Source organism: Salvia hispanica, chromosome 1, assembly GCF_029641045.1.
Source record: "Salvia hispanica isolate PSC_SH4W2 chromosome 1, Shi_PSC_v1, whole genome shotgun sequence".
Lineage (NCBI taxonomy): Eukaryota > Viridiplantae > Streptophyta > Magnoliopsida > Lamiales > Lamiaceae > Salvia > Salvia hispanica.
Window position 1 is genome coordinate 11,606,421 of NC_142692.1, and position 17,708 is coordinate 11,624,128.

General features: G+C 32.0%; 3 protein-coding genes and 1 non-coding gene across 9 annotated transcripts; 3 read left to right on the forward strand and 1 right to left on the reverse strand.

Moving 5' to 3' along the window:
• Positions 1-391: 391 nt before the first annotated feature.
• Positions 392-3,991, forward strand: LOC125223478 (methylthioribose kinase 1-like). Its single transcript, XM_048126646.2, has 6 exons — positions 392-694; positions 1,445-1,754; positions 2,164-2,338; positions 2,444-2,645; positions 3,194-3,408; positions 3,634-3,991. Exons 1-6 carry the CDS (start codon positions 509-511, stop codon positions 3,803-3,805), a joined length of 1,260 nt encoding a protein of 419 aa, XP_047982603.1. The 5' UTR covers positions 392-508; the 3' UTR covers positions 3,806-3,991.
• Positions 3,992-4,262: 271 nt separating this feature from the next.
• On the reverse strand, positions 4,263-5,006 carry LOC125223479 (uncharacterized). Its single transcript, XM_048126649.2, has one exon. It carries the CDS (start codon positions 5,004-5,006, stop codon positions 4,263-4,265), a length of 744 nt encoding a protein of 247 aa, XP_047982606.2.
• Positions 5,007-7,312: 2,306 nt separating this feature from the next.
• LOC125185711 (U4 spliceosomal RNA) lies at positions 7,313-7,465 on the forward strand. Its single transcript, XR_007170218.1, has one exon. It is a non-coding gene; the product is annotated as a U4 spliceosomal RNA (small nuclear RNA).
• A 430-nt stretch (positions 7,466-7,895) lies between these two features.
• LOC125219532 (uncharacterized) lies at positions 7,896-9,893 on the forward strand. 6 transcript variants are annotated; one of them, XR_007176152.2, is made up of 4 exons: positions 7,896-8,123; positions 8,330-8,487; positions 8,670-8,742; positions 9,571-9,893. XR_007176152.2 is itself a non-coding variant. In XM_048121537.2 (4 exons), the coding sequence occupies exons 1-3, from the start codon at positions 7,981-7,983 to the stop codon at positions 8,690-8,692; spliced, it is 282 nt and encodes a 93-aa protein (XP_047977494.1). In that variant the 5' UTR covers positions 7,901-7,980; the 3' UTR covers positions 8,693-8,738; positions 9,571-9,893. The 6 variants fall into 6 exon arrangements, 3 of the variants coding, with proteins under 3 accessions (XP_088913739.1, XP_047977498.1, XP_047977494.1); XR_007176151.2 differs by having other exon boundaries at positions 8,670-8,738; XR_007176154.2 differs by having other exon boundaries at positions 7,900-8,123; positions 8,330-8,445.
• Positions 9,894-17,708: the final 7,815 nt, after the last annotated feature.

The following is a 17,708-nucleotide window of genomic DNA, read 5'->3' on the forward strand; positions in this document are numbered from 1 at the left end:
TTATAGTTTATGAATAAAAAATAACTCCTCCGTTCTACCGTCCCACAATAATTGTCACACTTCATTTTTATCTTCAATAGGTCCAACATTCCACTAAATCACTTGAGTCACATTTTATTATAAAATCAATATAAAAAAGTGGGTCCTACATTCCACTAATTTTTCTAACTAATTTTTTTTTATATTTCTTAAAACCTATGCTCATAATAAGAGTGATAATTATTGTGGGACGAAGGGAGTATTAATTAATATGGGACAGGAGGAGGAAGGAGTAATAGTACTACTATTTTTTTCAAAATAATGATTTAAATTTCCTATCACAGGAGTAAAATACGAAAAGTAGAGCGAGCGTGCTCCGATTGGTCGAGCCATGGAATATGATTCATCCCCATTATACCCTTTTCCCTAATCCTCGCCATTAATACAAAAATTTCCACTGGCGTTAGTCATGCCTCTATCCACGCCACTATAACTATAAAACTCCGGCATCCTCTCCGCCACCCTCAACATGGCTTCCGACGGATTTCAACCCCTCACCGAGCAGTTGCTGGTGGACTACTTGAAGGTCACTCCACCTCTCGCCGCCAAGCTAGGCAACGACTTGGATAAGCTTGAAATCAAGGAGGTCGGCGATGGAAATCTCAACTTCGTCTATATTGTTAGTGGACCCTCGGGATCTATCGTCATCAAGCAGGTGCGGATCATTAACGATTTTCTTTCTTAAATTTGTACACATCAAACTTGCTAATTTGCTCTTCATAAGATTCTTTTGTCTTGGCTTCTTGTTAGGTCTTTGCCACTTCTCCTATTCCACCATGTTGACTTCCTATTTTCCTTCCGACCATACAAATTCATCAATAACTTAGAAATCATCAATATTGAGGTGTTCATCTGTTTTATAATCACTCAAGAGTTGCTCAACTAGACCAAGCCAAAAACTCCTATGCAACAACTAGTTGAATCAGAAGAATTTAACTAGTGATGGTGAGAAATCTGACAGTTATGAAAAGTAGAAGAATTAATATGATAATCAACTGATACATTTATTTTGGGCATGAAATTTTAAAAATTGATATATAAAGGGAGAGATAATAAAATACGAGAGAAGAGAGGGGAAAGTAGAAGACACACTAATAAATATTTTTTTTTTGCCAAAAAAGGGAAATTACTCAGGTAACTTGGGACAAGAAATGGAATCCGGCAAGTAACTTGGGACACAAAGAGTAATAATAATACAACACATTCACTATATTTAACTCATTATTGCTAGGATTTTGCATAAACAATGCCACTGAAATGTGCTGAGGCCAAGTTGATCTCATGCTCTTAGTTAAAGATTGTTAGAAGTTCTCTTGTCTTTTTCAAACATCCTAGATAATACCAGTATCTTTGTAAGAGACTGTTGATTGTTTCTGTTGTTTAACTGATGGTAAGAAACCTGCAGGCTCTTCCATATATTCGTTGTATAGGGGAATCATGGCCAATGACAAAAGAACGTGCCTATTTTGAATCATCAGTTTTGCAAGAACATGGTGGCTTGTGTCCAAATCATGTTCCTGAGGTTTACCACTTTGACAGGAAAATGTGTTTGATTGGCATGCGTTACATTGAACCGCCTCACATTATCTTAAGAAAAGGACTGATAGCTGGGATGGAGTATCCATTGCTTGCGGACCATCTGTCAGAATATATGGCAAGGACACTTTTTTATACCTCCCTACTGTATCGGACCACAACCGATCACAAAAGTGCTGGTAAGGAATTGTTTCTACAGTGACCCCAATTTAAAAGGTGTTTTTATAACATTTTTACCTTTTGAAGTATCAGTATTTCATAAACATAATGTGTTGCAATGTTTCTTGCACTTTAAGCCTATATCCTTTCGTGAATGTTACTGCAGACGCGTAGTTAATCTGAACCCATTTTCCTTTAGTCAATAATTCATATTTCATACTGTATTTGGTTTTGAGTGTCGGCACCCTTTAAGAGTCAGGATAGCAAACAAATACTATTAATGAAATTTTTTTGCCTGCTAGTCTTTTTTAGTATGATTTCGTAAATTAAGAATTTAAATAGAAACTATTATCATGTCCTGGTAAGTCAATCTTAATCCTTCTGAAATGTCTTGCTGCATATTCTAACTGAAATTTTGCTATTTTGCAGTTGCTAAATTTTGTGGAAATGTGGAGTTATGCAGACTTACTGAACAAGTTGTGTTTTCTGACCCTTACAAAGTGTCGGAATATAACCGTTGGACGACTCCTTACCTTGATGCTGATGCTGAGGCAGTTCGGGAGGACAACATTTTGAAACTTGAAGTTGCTGAGCTGAAATCCAAGTAAAATTCAGTGCAGACCCTTTTTTTTTTGTTATTTTTCCATACTTATTTCAACAGTTTTCATGTGATACCGTTCTTACAATTTTTTGGTATCTTGTAACTCAGATTCTGTGAGAGGTCCCAAGCTCTTATACATGGTGATCTTCACACTGGTTCAATCATGGTTACTCCTGATTCAACTCAAGTGATAGATCCTGAATTTGGTTTCTATGGGCCAATGGGATTTGACATTGGAGCTTTTATTGGAAACCTGATTTTAGCTTATTTTTCACAAGATGGACATTCAGAAAAGGAGGGAGATCGTAGAGTATATACTGCCCTTACATTTACTTACACTTGCACAAGTCCAGTGATACAATTGCTACTCTATTTATTTCTTGTCTTAGTTCCTGTCGTTACTATATATGCCCGACCATCTTACTTTTTATATTAGGATCTTTTTTGCCACTTTTATTGTGTAGTCCGTTAAATGATGATTTCCAATCCCTTAATGTCAGTTGCAACATTTGTGAGGTCATTGGGAAACATTTCCCTCTCTTCGTTTAGTTAGTTGCAACTACTTGAGCTAAACCATGCCTCATTAGTTAGTCAATACTATAAGTCTTGATGTGATTAGGAAACTTTTCCCTCTCTTTGTTTATTTTGCCTTGTTCACTTTCACTTGTTATCCATGTGGTTAAGGCTTTTCAGTTTGATTGTTCATTAGAGGGCTGTGTTAATAGAACATATTCCTCATTTGAATGTAAACACATGCAAACTTACCCTTTTAAGCTTCCTGTCTATTCAACCTTTTCGGAGATTTACTTGTTTTGTAATTTAATTTGTTGACATAATATTATTTTCATTTCCTATCAGTCATATAAGAAGTGGATCTTGAAGACAATATTGGATACTTGGAACCTCTTCCACACAAAGTTCACTGCTCTTTGGGATAAACACAAGGATGGTTCTGGCGAGGCTTATCTTCCAGCAATTTATAACAATCCAGAACTCCAGTTGCTAGTAAAGCAAAAATATATGGATGATCTTTTCCACGATACTCTCGGATTTGGTGCTGCTAAAATGATAAGGTTAGATGATGTCTTAATCCTTAGGCAGTTTATGATCTGGTTTCCTTTTACTGTTCCCATGATATAGTCCACCAGTTCTTCCAATCCAGCTTCATCTGATGTCTCAGCAGTGGTTGATGGAGAAATCCAGTTTTACTCTTTTACTGATTATCATTACATTTGTAAGAAAAAGAAATGAAAGACAATCATGTCTAAATGACACATACTTTCTGGTTAAATTCGTAGGAGAATTGTTGGCGTGGCTCATGTTGAAGATTTTGAATCAATTAAAGAGGCTGACAAGCGTGCCGAATGTGAGCGCAAAGCTCTGAACTTCGCTAAGACCCTTCTGAAGGAAAGGAGAAACTTCCACAAAATAAATGAAGTTGTTTCTGCAATTGAGGATCTCGATGCATGAGATATCTGTTCAAGTAAACTAAACAAGCTTTCAGTTTTTTGAGTATTTTCTGAGATAATTATAGTTTCATGCAAATATTTAGGATGGCTTATAATGCATTGTAATATATATCGTAATGTTTTAGATTGCTTATAACTATCTGTCTGACAAAGGTGTGCAAAATAAACAAGTTCTAGTTTTTACTTATATCTTATATTCTGGGCAATTCTTCTCTAAATTGTTTAGTAAATTACCTCGCTTGTGCTTTTACTTTGGTCTCTACTTTATGATATGATAGTTTCACTTGTAGGTTGCCGTTTGTTTGTGATAGAGACTGAACTGTGTAAACTTTAATACCTGAGACCTTTTATTCAATTCATATCCATAATTGGGGGAAACATTTGTAGAAACAACACATTCCTCCATCTTTATATAACACTACTAGAATCTAACACTCATACAAAGCTGGATATTTCCATCAGTACTTCAACCCTTGAAACATATCGACAGACGCTTCTTGAGGTTGGTTCCCATACTTGGCTTTGTACTCTCTCCAAAGCTGATCCACAGGTTTCCCCAGCAACTCGACCCAATAGTTATCGCTGTATGTGTACTGCATCTTCAGGTTTAGTTTTGCAGTGAAACCATTCAGCAAACTGTCACAATACTCCAAAAACCTTTCTGTCACACCATAGCCTTCGTCCCACCTCTTACCAGCACCGGGTTTAGTATAAGTCGCCTGATCGTAGAAGCCCGACTTGACCATGACATAATCTGCAGTCCCCTCCGTCAGCCCTCCTGGGGCTCCAAAGTTACCGTGCCACTGGAACACATGAGTCATCTCATGATACATTAAAGAAGTGAAAAACCGCTTTGATTCTGACCTAGGATGGTAAAATTGGTCCAGTGCCGAGGCACTTATGTTAATGTTGTCACCGTTTTTGTATGCATAACCTGGGAATTCGGAGATGTATACATTCACAACAGGCACATGCCTTCTCTGCTCAGACCTAGTTTCTTCGAAGACTTTATAAATGAATTCGGTGATATCTGGCATGATTGATAAAGCGAAATTAACACCAATTTCTTGGTCGAACATCCGGCCTTCAGGAGTGTTTGGCACGGTGTTCGTCACCTTGAAGTCGACTGCGTGAGTGTTGTGTACTAGGCATGCTAGAAGAAGAGAAACAGGGATGAGGAAAATGCAGATGCTTCTATCCATGATTGATGATTATCAAGGCTAACTCTATTGCAGGGTTTGTTATATAGGCAGAAACTATTTGACCGGATTAAATGTGGTCGCATGCATTGTGTTATTATTATTTCCAAAATGTCTACACTGAGGTGGTAAGAAATTGTAGAGGGGAAAATGTGTTTACTAGTTATTGCTGGCTATATTGCTGATGGGAAAATGTATTTACTAAATAAGAATATGTACTGTTGTTTTCAAATATTGTTGTTTGTTGAAATCAATAACTATGTCCTTCCAATAATAATAGGAAGTTGTCTTAAAGGCATTCTTATTCTCTGGAATAGATTTTGGTCCTACGGTTAAATGTAAGTGCAGTGGTTATTCTCAATAAAAGGTGTAAGAGGACTGATACGAGCAGTGTCTCGGCTCACGCAGAACCCACCTCCAAGGCCGAACCATCATTGCCAAGTCCAGATAGCTCGCCCGAACCGCCAGCTGCAATGCGCCCGTGTCGCACGACTTGTCTCCCAAAATTATTTAAGGGTTATATTTGAGCTATTATATTCTCAAATTATAAAGAAAACAACAATTTACTTATTTTTTCTTCATGAAGCAGCAGCGTGAGTTAAATATACTATGCTACTCCGTGATAACCAAACGGTAGAGTCGTAGAGAAGATAATGTTTGGTTCGAGTATTCCGTAGCGCAACCTTTAAATTTAAATTCATTCCCATCCAAAAAAATAAAAAGTAGTAATAGCGAACGGAAAACAGTAAAATTGCACTCTACTAACAATTTTTTTTATTAAGTTAATATATTTTTTATATTTAATTTATGTAGTTTTCTACTTAATTAATTTTTAGTAATTTATTTTAATTTTTGAACATTTTGAACTGTGACTGAAAATTGAACTGAAATGAATTAAAGTTGATAAAATTGACTGGAGTCACATGATTATTGAAAAAAATGAAGATATAATAGAAATGAGAGAGAAAAAAGTAATTATACTCGACGAAGAGAAGATCAATATCATGCTCAATTTATTTAGATCTAAATGTAATTTGACTTATGACGAGTTGAAGAACTTATATGAACTTAGTAAAGCCAAACTCTAATTCAACCTGCAAATATCAGGTTTCAATCCAATTGTTTCGTGCGTATGTGTGCAGATTATCGTGTCGTGCAAAAATTTGTTGGCTCTACCTTAATGATAGTGAGTGTATTAAATAATTTAACTTGGCACGACACGATAACGAGCAAAGCATGATGTTACACAATAATATATGATGTATTATACAATTAAAACATGTTATAACATGATTAAAATTTTATCATTAATTAATCTAAATAATAAATTAAAGTATAACATTTTTTAATGAATAAAAATAAAAAAATAAAATTTTTACTCTTAAAGGATAACCCAAATCCTACCCTGACCCTGACCCTACCCTAACCCAAAATCAACGTGTTCTTATAAGGTCAGACCTATAAGGATCCTAACCCAAAAATTGCGTGTTTGTGTCAGATTACCATGTAATGTTAAAAATTGATAGCTCTAGTTGAGATCAAGGAATTGAAAACTCATACCGACTAGTAAATTGAATGAGAAGGCATTTTAGTAGTGCATACATTCAATATTAATACAGAAATATTCTCTACCCCATCCCCAGACCATATTAGAGGAAACTAAGCAGTTAGTCTTCTGATAAATTCTATTTTCATCGAAAATGACACAGACAAAGTAATAGATGAATAAAAGATCATATGATATGTGAAGCAGAGTTAGTAAGAAGGAGAATTTGATAAACAAACATAGCTTTTGAATAGGCATATACATATACATAGATTTCCTCAACTTGTGTTGTAATTTTGAGATGTATATCCTGGCTGAAAAGCTTATGGTGCTAAGTAGAAATTTGTATCGCGCAGAGACACAGTTAGCAAGCTTCTTAAAGTCATTATTGGATTCAACTTCAGCCTGTTCATCAGACTCCTCTCCTTTCACAAATTATGCTCCTTGCTCATGGACAATCATGCCAAACACATTTCTTATTTCTACGTCTTAAAAGAAATCTATCAAGTAAAAATGGAGCTAACCTGAGAACACCCTTATTATTGTTGGTATGAATTTCAAAATTCTGACTCTCTCTGAGTCAGAGACACCCTGCATTAGCAAATATCGTTGCGTCTTAGCTCATCCTTCACTGCACAAGAACATGTCTCCCAGCTTTTAATGAATAATGGCAAAACCATCTTTTATCCCACATCGGTTAACACACTGAAAAATGAAGTGTAGCTTGTTGTACAAAACGGTGAGTAAGTAGATGAAGTAAAACATCTTTGCGCTTGGGGCAATGACGTAGCTAGTGAGGTTCTAACCGAGGCGCGTCTATTGCTGGTTGAAAACTATTTCCAAACCCCCTCTTCGGCCATTGCTTGACTTTGGCCGTCGAGAATTTCTGGAAGGTCTCCCTTTTTAGGGGAAGGACCTACAATAACAGTTTAATTTTTGGAAGGGCTTCAGGTTACAAAATTGAATTTGGAATCGTGATATGGGCGAAGGCGTATGTAGTTGTAGGAAATGGTATCGAAATTGTGAGGGAAAGAATGATGTTTCAGAAAAAAATGCACTACTATTGAATTGGAATATGCTCATTGAGAGTAATAGAATTTTAATCAACATTTATCACAAAATATGTAATTGGACCGGATGTTGTTCCTAATATGGTTCCTATGTTCATATGGGGCCCAATACATTGACGCCGAGATGGGCTTTTCACATTATTAATTTACCAAACACGAAAAAGGATTAGTTAAAGTTTAGGAAATGGTCACAATAAGTAATTGAATTTAGTTTATACGAAAACTGAATTAAAAGTGAAAATAAAAAGATTAATTAATTACGTTGAACTGAATCTTCTACATGGGATATGGTCAAAATCATTTCTAAAACCCTAGACAAAACCCGAGCTTTTCCCCCAAATTCCACACAAACGCAATAACAATGGCTTGGCGTGGTTCGCTTTCCAGATCTCTCGTCTCCACGGCAAGGGCTTCCGCCTTCCGCTCTTCGCCAACCCGCCTCCTTCCTTCCCCGATCGTCGCCCCTCGCCTCCGGCCCCGCCGCTTCTCCTTCTCCAACCCCAGGTCAGATTTATTAACTCTAATGCTTTCAATGTTACACCTTTTCTACCAGCATAAGGGTTTAATGGTCCTGTGATTGACCAGGAGTTCCACATTTTGCCCTCTGATCTTACTATCATGATTGAATTGATGTTATTTCGCACCCTCATTTTTGCTCTCTGTTGCAGTTGGATATAGTATTTGATATCGAATTATTGATGATGTTACAGGACATTGGGGGAACTAGGATGTGCGCAGTCATTGCTTCCACTGAGTAGCATGGCGGGAGTACAGCTGACTTCACATTTGACTCTCAACGTTCGGGCTTTCTGTGAGCTGTCCCATGGTACCTTCCACCGTTCTTGTCAAGATCGCTAATAGTTTCTTTGTGAGTCAAATACTGTTGTTTGAGGATAGTCATTGTGATAGTCATAGTTTAATTTTTTTATTTTTTAATCCTCCCATTAGTGTAACTAAAGCCATTGATGAATGTTGGTGTATTTGAATTATACTGGTATTTAACTTTGTTGAATTGGTTGATAAAAAATATGGAATGATTGGGATTGATAGGGAGGATTGGAAAAGATGGGTGATTTCAGCAGCGGTTCCCAACAATCAAAGGCTCCCTGGCACTACCTTGTAGGTTAAATTTTATTCTTTGAATTCTAGTTCAACGAGTGAGGAAATTGAAATCACATAATCATGCTTTTTAAGTTTACTTTTCTGCATACTATGTTTTGTTTTTGCTTTACTTAACAAATGTTGAATATATAAGATAGGGCTGAGTGTGATTAACGTTTTAATAAACTATGATCTTGTGACATCAATTGCTCTGAGAATCATTTTTGGCTGAGTCTATGATCATCACGTTGGTATGGTTGTATCAAAGATATATGCTCAGGGTATTGCAGATTGAACAATTGCCGTGAATGACCTATTTCCTACTTATCCATAATCCAATATTAAGGAAATCTCTTGTATACTACTCTACTAAATAAGGAAAAAGTTGATATAAATGGTTTGCAGTAGCTTTTTCTGATTCCGTTCGTTTATAGTGCATTATGTTTCATTGAAATTAATGAGATTGAAGTCTTGTATGTATGCTAATTTATCTTGGTTTTTATAAGTTGTCAGTTGAGAAATGGATACTTGGAATATAACCAACTGGTTCTTTCTGGCCTGGATTTACTTAAATTGTGCATGTAGAAAGATGGCAAGATATTAATCAGATTCATACAGACTCTAGTGTAATTAGATTGGAGTTGCTTAGTGTTTAATCAGTTGCAAGTAACAAGTGGCTATACATAGTACATTCTACCCCCCCTTGAAGTATATTAAACAGCGCAGCAAGCACATCTCTAAGTAGATTAACTCAATAGTCAATACACTTAAATCCTCTCTCATTATAAGATCAACACAGTTTCTGAGTGTTTTTCTTCGGCTGTCATTTACTCATCTTATGCTGTCACAGGTACTTAAATGTATTTTGGGTCTTGCGCAGAAAGAGCTCAAAGATCTGGGTCTTGTTCGATAGGAATGTCTTCCTGGAACTTTCCCTCATTACATAGGAAAAACAAATAAAGATATGGCATTCCCTCCTTTCCTCCTTTCCTTTGCAGACTGAATTGCATTTACTGGCTTAATGTCTTGAATTCTGTGACACTCAAAACTGCTGCATTTTTTGCGCATGCATATATGCTTGACCTGTATATTGGAATTTGATTCTTTACGCTCTTTCAAATTTTTCCATCTACAACATTGGTAATACCATTGTCAAATTTGGGATTCCTTTAACTTTGATGTCTTATGATTTTTTATGCTCCACGATACCATTACTCCATTAGTTGTACGCCTAAATTCTCGTTTTGGGTGAGTTTAGAAAAAAAGTTTCCCGGTATTGGAATCTTTTATTTGTTTTCTATAAAAGAAAAACACATCAATGTTAATGACCGTGTTTAAGAGAAAAACGGCAATGCTATTGGTGTGTTTACCTTCTCTTTAAATACGTCAATAGCATTTTCGTCTTTCTCTTTAAACCCGCTGCTAGCATTGGCGTGTTTGCCTTTGATAGAATATATATTGCGTGTTGTATGGAATGTCAAATTTTACCACTATCCTAAGTGTTGTTTTTGCATGAACACCATTTTAGTTGCCATATGTCAAGGTCTGTTACTGCGTGACATATTTTCTGGACTCCCTTTAGATGATTTTCTCCTATAGCTCATGGGGTATTCGACTAAGAATGTTACTTCCCTAGTCCATGAAAAATAGTACTAGTTTTTTTTTGCCATTTTTGGATGTCCACAAAAAATAATCTTATTTTTAAAAATGAAAAGTTTTTTTTTTCTTCTCATATTAACTCACTTTTTCATTCTCACTTTATCCACTTTTTCTCTTCTCTTACTTGACCAATTTCTCATTAAGACTGTGCCGTCTACAAATGAGACAATTTTTTTTGGATGGAGGGGGTAGTATTTTTCAAATTGTTGAAATCATTCAAATATGTTTTTAAATATGCTCAAATTCTTCATCATAAGTAGCTCACGATCGACTCTTTTTTTCTTGTTCGCTACAACACCTACGTTCTCTAGCTGTTTCTATCTCGATCGATTCTGCTTTTGAAATAGGGAGTATATATTTTTTGGACCCTATTAGAAGACCTTAGAATTGTAGATGCACAAATTTTCTGTCTTTGTATAACCGTTTTATATGATTTTATTAATATTGATGATATTGTTATTAGCCACAGATGTATTATTTTGGTTATAAATTAATTATTAGTTTGTTTGAAAGAATCACAACCAAAACTTGAGATTATCATGAGCTGGCAAGCTTATGAATGACAATGCATACAATTTTGCAATAAAACATGTGCTATTCAGTATCAAAATTATTTTAACTGAGTAGAGGTAGTAGATAATTTCATGTTAAATGAAATTAATTATATAGCTCATCGGCCAAATAGTTCAAGATTGATCATCGAGCTCAAAGTTGTCAAATTTAATTGAATATAAACTGTAGTTTCTTTTATAAATTAAGTACTAGTATTCTCTTAAAGGTTCTATGAAGTATGAATAGACATGTTGTGTGACCAAACAAATAAGTCGAAATCACTGACTATGTCAAATATTTTTGTGGGGTTAAAAAAAGGTAGGTCCAACTTCAGAATCCAATTTGGTCTAACCAGATAGAGGATTAGGGTTTGGCTGGCATTAATATACTACTCCACTACAAAGCAAAAATCAATGATAAAATGAAAAATGTGAGATAAACGAATTTTGAATTTGATGTCACACGTTTGTTTTTCCTTAACAGACAGCACGAAATCAACCATTCAAATTAAATGTATTGTTGGACCAATCAATTCTGTTATTAATTGATGTAACAAATCGATAAAAAGTAAGAAGAAAAGTGCAACTTCCTTTTGAAATTGGATAGACAGCTACTTATTCATTGTACATATTGTATCAACGCTTTAGAAATTGTTTGTCAAATGTCAATAACAACAAATAATTATTTAAATAATTTACATATTTTCTAGTAACAAATTTATTTACTTGTGTATGGTAAGGTCAAAGTTGATAACTGATACCTTGAGATTTTTAATTAAACACGTATATTATCATACTTTGCCCATGTGTTTTACTATTTGAATTAGTCAAACAACTTCCAGATATAACTCTCGAAACTATCGAAGCATAAATCTCGATATCATCGAATCGTATTTATTTCTTAAATTCTTTACACATGTTTGCTAGGTACTGAATTTCTACTGGAAGTTCAAGTAGTCACAAGATATGCTAGAAACATAGAATACTTTCAAAGAATTATTATTAAGTGTAAGCTTTATATTATCTTCATAAATTGGCTTTTAATATTTTATTAGAACTTTAACCAAATCTTTTAATTTGACCCTGCTCTGTAATAAAATAATAGTACTAAATTATTTTTTAGCACTGGATTTCCTAAACTCGGATAGTATTAATTTATACTTCCTCCGTCCGCCATTAGGAGTCTCATTTATGGGCGGCACGAATTTTAAGATATGTTAAGAAAAGTGGATGGAAAAAAATTAGTGGAATAAGGGTCTCACTTATATATATTAGTTTTAAATGAAATGTGAGTGGAATGAGTTAGTTGGAGGTGAGATCCTATTACCATTTATGGTAAAAGTGAACCGGGACTATTCGCGGACGGACTAAAATGGAAAAACGAGACTCTTATTCGCGGACGGAGGGAGTAAGAAAGATCGCAATAACATAAATTAAATTTAGTGAATGTTGTATTCTAGGCTTTTGAATAATGCCAAATACTGCTTCTGCAATGAATGAAGGTATGGTTGTATGCAAGTACTATTAAAGTATGCCCTCCTAGATAGTAGTATGTTCTAGTAACATATAGAATATCATCAAAAAGTATTATTGTCCTAGTAACACTTACATACATATAATGATCCAGAATTTTTCTTAAAAATAGTACTCTCTTCGTCCCATAATAGATGATACACTTTCTTTTTTACTTTGTCTCACAAAATATGTCACATTTTATTTTTTAGAAAAAACTTCATCTTATGTTAATATAAATATAGTAGTGCTCCTACTATTTTCTCTCACTACCTAACACACAAAACAACATCACCTAAAATCTTGTGCTAATTTCCAAGTGTGTCATCTATTATGGGACGGAGAGAGTAGTAAGTTTTATGCGATACAGTAATTAGTTACAATTTAATTTTTGTCATGTATTTTAAATATTATCTGAAAACGATGATTAATTCGATACAACTTAAAAACATATTGATATACTATTTGAAACACTAAACATATGAGATAAGATTGATAAAATTTTAGATATAATTTATAAAATCATTAAAGTTCGAGATAAATTTAACGATTTTTTCACTTTTTCCGTTAATTCTTTTGATTTTTTGTGTTTCTATGTTATTAGTATCCCAATACATTATACATGTGCATTTTCTAAAAACATTTTTACTCCCCATATGATGACACAATCCTTTTTCCTATCCAATTATTGTTTCTAGTCTTTGTAACGATATTGCGTATGGAAATCAACTCAAAGGAAACGTGAAAAAATAAAATTCATAATTATCAACTATTTTGTGATTGACTGGAATTTAGATATGGGAAGTCCACGATTATTGTTTGTCAACAAGTGTTTGGTCTGAGCAAGAAATTAGTAGTACTAATTAATTGCATGCATCGTTATGTATGTCATCGTCAAATATGCCTAATTTTACTTTGAATTTTTTGAGTAATTTTCTAGTGTATTATTGTTGTCAATAGGTCAGATTATGCCTAATAATAAAAGGTATAAGCAAGTTAAATAGTACTACGTTATTATTAAAATTTATTAGTATAATTTTATTTCGAATGCCAATTTATTTGGTTAATTAAAAATTGAACCAAATCATCTTCGGTAAACTCCATTTGGATCGAAAATAGTACTACTATGTGATTGATAACCGGGCTGACATGGTAATTTGTACTTATCAAACATACTCAAATAAATTAATAAAACATAAATATGCTAGCCGCAATAATATACATTTCCCTCCGCTAAAATATCAGTACTCCTTCCGTTTCTTCATAGTTGAGGTGGAATTTTTCGGATAAATGTTGGGTGTGTTAAATAAATAGATAAAAAAGTAAGCGAGATGAAAATGTAGAGAGAATAAAATATAAAGTGAATACAGTAGAGAGAGTAAAGTAAGAGAGAGGAAAAAGTTACCATATAACAAAACGACTCAACTATGAAGAAACTTCCTAAAATGATAAAATGACTCAACTATGAAGAAACGGAGGAAGTACTAATCAAAGCGGTCTACGACGTCACAGCCATACAATTTTTTTTTAAATTTGGGATTGGCATACTATATTAAACAATGAGCTGCATCCGACCATGATATGGTGTGCTTCAGGTATTGTCTGCCCCATCGCCTCCATGTCACTGTCAATTTTTTTGATTTTATCTCAGTTTTTGTTTTCTGACAAAATTCCTAAAAAATTTTGAAACAGTAATTATTCTCTCATTTAGTGGTGCTAATATGACAAAAATCTTCGGTGTCCGTCTATAACCCTTAATTAGTGTTATTAGTAATTAGTAACTCAAATAAAAACAGTGGTAGTTAGAGGTTAATTAACATTTAGTACTCCGTATAATTTATTATCGGTCACTTGTTTTGTCCCTTATCTTATGGAAATAATGAAATTAGTTTTCGTTCTCCTACTTTCTAGATAAATATACCCTTAAAAATTACATTCTCTCTCATGTTAAATTGTAGCTTACTAATTGTGTAACAATCATCTTATCTTATGATATTAAAATGTGACAAGAGAGTAGTAAATTACTATTCAAACTTCATCTACACAGAATTTCTCTTTAGAAACTCTGTTTAACTAATTAGATTTTGTGTTATTTACTAGCTAGATCTTGAGTAGAAACTATAGAAGATTTTATTACCAATTAAATGTGCAAATTAAACACATTCACTCTTTTTTTTAGAAGATATGAAAACTCCAAATTTTTTGATCTCCTATATGGAGTATAACAGTACACACATATATTCCTATAATATAACAACTTAATAAGTATTACTACTATACACCAACTTGGATTACAACATTTGTAGAGTATGCATTGTATACAATCTGTTATGGCATTAATGAAAGTTGTCATCATGGTCTAGATTAATAGTTGGATTATCATTTAATGGAAATTATTTGGTAAGTGTGACTGTGTATGCATTCATATTATTTTTCAAAATTTAAAATTTAAAATCTTATTAATATTTACCAAAAATATTTAATGGGAAGAAATAAATTTATGAAATTAACTTTATTATAGTGGAGACATTATATCTGAAAATCACGACCCTTTTTTTATTAGTTCCCATTTGCACTAAAGAAATGAGTATACGATTACAATTTTAAAACAAATATTACTATAGATTTATTCATAAAATTTATGTAAAAAGTTTGATATAATTATGCCATTGATATTATAGCTAACCGTACAGATTTATTATACTCCATATGTTATAATTTTCATCAATGTTAGAATACTACTATTATTTTAATAATCTATCAATTATTGTAAATTTAAAATTTATTTGCAATACTAAAATCTAAAATGAATAATCGTGTCTGAATAATCATAACGTGATTATTTAACATTATTACATTAACCATACAAATTATATTAATTTGAAATTTGTTTTATTGATTTTCATGAACATTGAATCTCTCTTAGATTTTCCATTAAAATATTGAATATTATTTCCTATTTCCTTTAACAATAGGCTACAATTGGAGAAAGAATTCACTAGTCAAGGAATACCAAAATGGCAATCCTATTTAGTATGTCATGTCACACTAATAAAGTTTTGACAAGTGAAAATATGTATAACCCCAATTCCAACTAGATATATTAGATTATGGAAACACTCTAAATATAAATATACACCATTTATTATATGGAAAGTTTGTGTATATAATAAATACACTATACATATAGGTCCATCATTTCATTTTTTGAATAATATAAAATTATTTTTTCACTAAGTCATCTTACTCGTAAATTAATATAGTACAAAATTAATCACATCACTCGTTTTAAGAGTTTTAGGAGATTACTTTTTTTCTTCTTTATAAATATAAAAAATGTAGACAAATAAAAAGGGCAACTATAACTTCAAATTTGTTGACATTAAATACTACTCTATATAAATTAAATTAATAATACAAATGATTATGTAGTGTATAAATTAAATTAAATACGTAATTTATAGCTAGACATTAACTGTATGAATATTATACATTTTGTTAAATTATAAAAAAATTAATAATAATAAGATAATCTAAAAAACTAATCTTATTAAGATGATCTAGAAATTAATTTTATTACGTTATTTTTAATATAGCATGAAAAAATTTCATAAATAAAATAAGACAAATGATTATAGCATGATAAAGCAGTTACATTTAAAATTTTATAAACTAAAGCTACTATTAAAAAAAAGTGATCGTTAGTATTATTTAGTGTTTATATATAGAATATGCATAAACTTCTATATAATAAATGGTGTATTTATATTTAGATTGTTTCAAAATTTATATATCTAGTTGGAATTTGGGGTTATATACATTTTCATTTGTCAAAAGTTTATGGGTGTAACATACCAAATAGGATTGCCACCTTGGTATTCCTTGACTAGGGAATTTTTTCTCCTATAATTGTCATTTATCTTTTAAAAATAAATCAATTTTATGTAAAAAAAACTCTTTTCTCAAATAAAAAAGGTTTTTAGGAACCAACAAGTATGGACAAATGACGCAATAAATGTAAAAAGAATTAGTTATTGCTAATTCATCAAAATCAGTTTACCTAAAAAAACATCAAATATATTAGGACTACTGTACCCTTTTACTTGAAATACAACATTTGTGTTGTAATGTTTAAATATTTTTTATAACTTTTAATTATTATGCAGTAGTTTATCTACATCAGTTTCATTTCCTTTTATTATTAATTTATACGTATACTATTTATTAAACATATTATAAATTGATTCCATGTTGATTTACAAATATGATATGATGTATTGTTCAGTAAATATTACTTAGTCTTTTATTATTGAACCATAACATAATTTATTAATATTTAATAATAAGCATTATCTTGAAATCTATTAATCATATACTAATGCATTTATTCCATTTTTTATTATTTGAATGATTATAAATTCAAACTTATTTTAAATTCAATTGAAGGTTCAATTGCTCTTCGACTCAATTTATTAATTAAAAATTTTAAATTGATCTTTATATTTAATGAAATAATTTAGTGTTTTAGTCGTTCTTAGATTCATTATATCTTCATTTAGTTGAATAATTTAAATTTCAATTGATACTATATTCAATTTGAATTACTGAAGTATTTATCAATTGAATTTAGTACAATAATCATTATATTTGCAATTGCATTTATTTAAAATTACAATTACAACAACTTCATGATAAAAAGTAATGCACTTTGCATGTAGGCAAAGTAACAACTACCATCACCCATGTATGCCCAAGATGAGAGGTAATTCAAAATATGGAAAGAAGTCTCTTCAAATAAAATTCCATGTTAATATTATGTTTTTTACATTATCTTGAACAAATAATGGTGTGGTAACTAAATAGTTTATCAATTTAGTTTAATTTGAAATTTTTTTGTAAGATTATAATTTTTATTTGTAATAATATAATTAGAAAATAGAAGAAAACATTAAAGAATACTATAAGTATTCATTTTGATAGAAATAATTTTTTTTAATTAATTTGATACAAGTACTATAGTTTAGTAATCATTTATAAAATTAATCTTAATTATCATAGTTTTAGAAGTAATTCTATCATCGATCATCAGCTAGCTCATTTTGAATGTAGGTGATTAATTTATACTATCATCATTACTATTTTTAACATCTTACTACGTACAAAGTAAAATAATAAGTAAAAATACTAAGCTAAAATAACGATAATAGTAATGGTAATGTAATGGTAATGGACTAACGGTATCATGGAGTAGCACATATTATAATCT

Excerpts from the sequence above, each read along its gene's own strand:
- LOC125219532 (XM_089057613.1), top strand. The coding sequence starts at position 7,981 with ATGGCTTGGCGTGGTTCGCTTTCCAGATCTCTCGTCTCCACGGCAAGG. Across the intron at positions 8,124-8,329 it reads TTCTCCTTCTCCAACCCCAG|GACATTGGGGGAACTAGGAT; the intron begins GTCAGATTTATT and ends ATGATGTTACAG.
- LOC125223478 (XM_048126646.2), top strand. The coding sequence starts at position 509 with ATGGCTTCCGACGGATTTCAACCCCTCACCGAGCAGTTGCTGGTGGAC. Across the intron at positions 2,646-3,193 it reads AAAAGGAGGGAGATCGTAGA|TCATATAAGAAGTGGATCTT; the intron begins GTATATACTGCC and ends ATTTCCTATCAG. Across the intron at positions 3,409-3,633 it reads GGTGCTGCTAAAATGATAAG|GAGAATTGTTGGCGTGGCTC; the intron begins GTTAGATGATGT and ends TTAAATTCGTAG.
- LOC125223479 (XM_048126649.2), bottom strand. The coding sequence starts at position 5,006 with ATGGATAGAAGCATCTGCATTTTCCTCATCCCTGTTTCTCTTCTTCTA.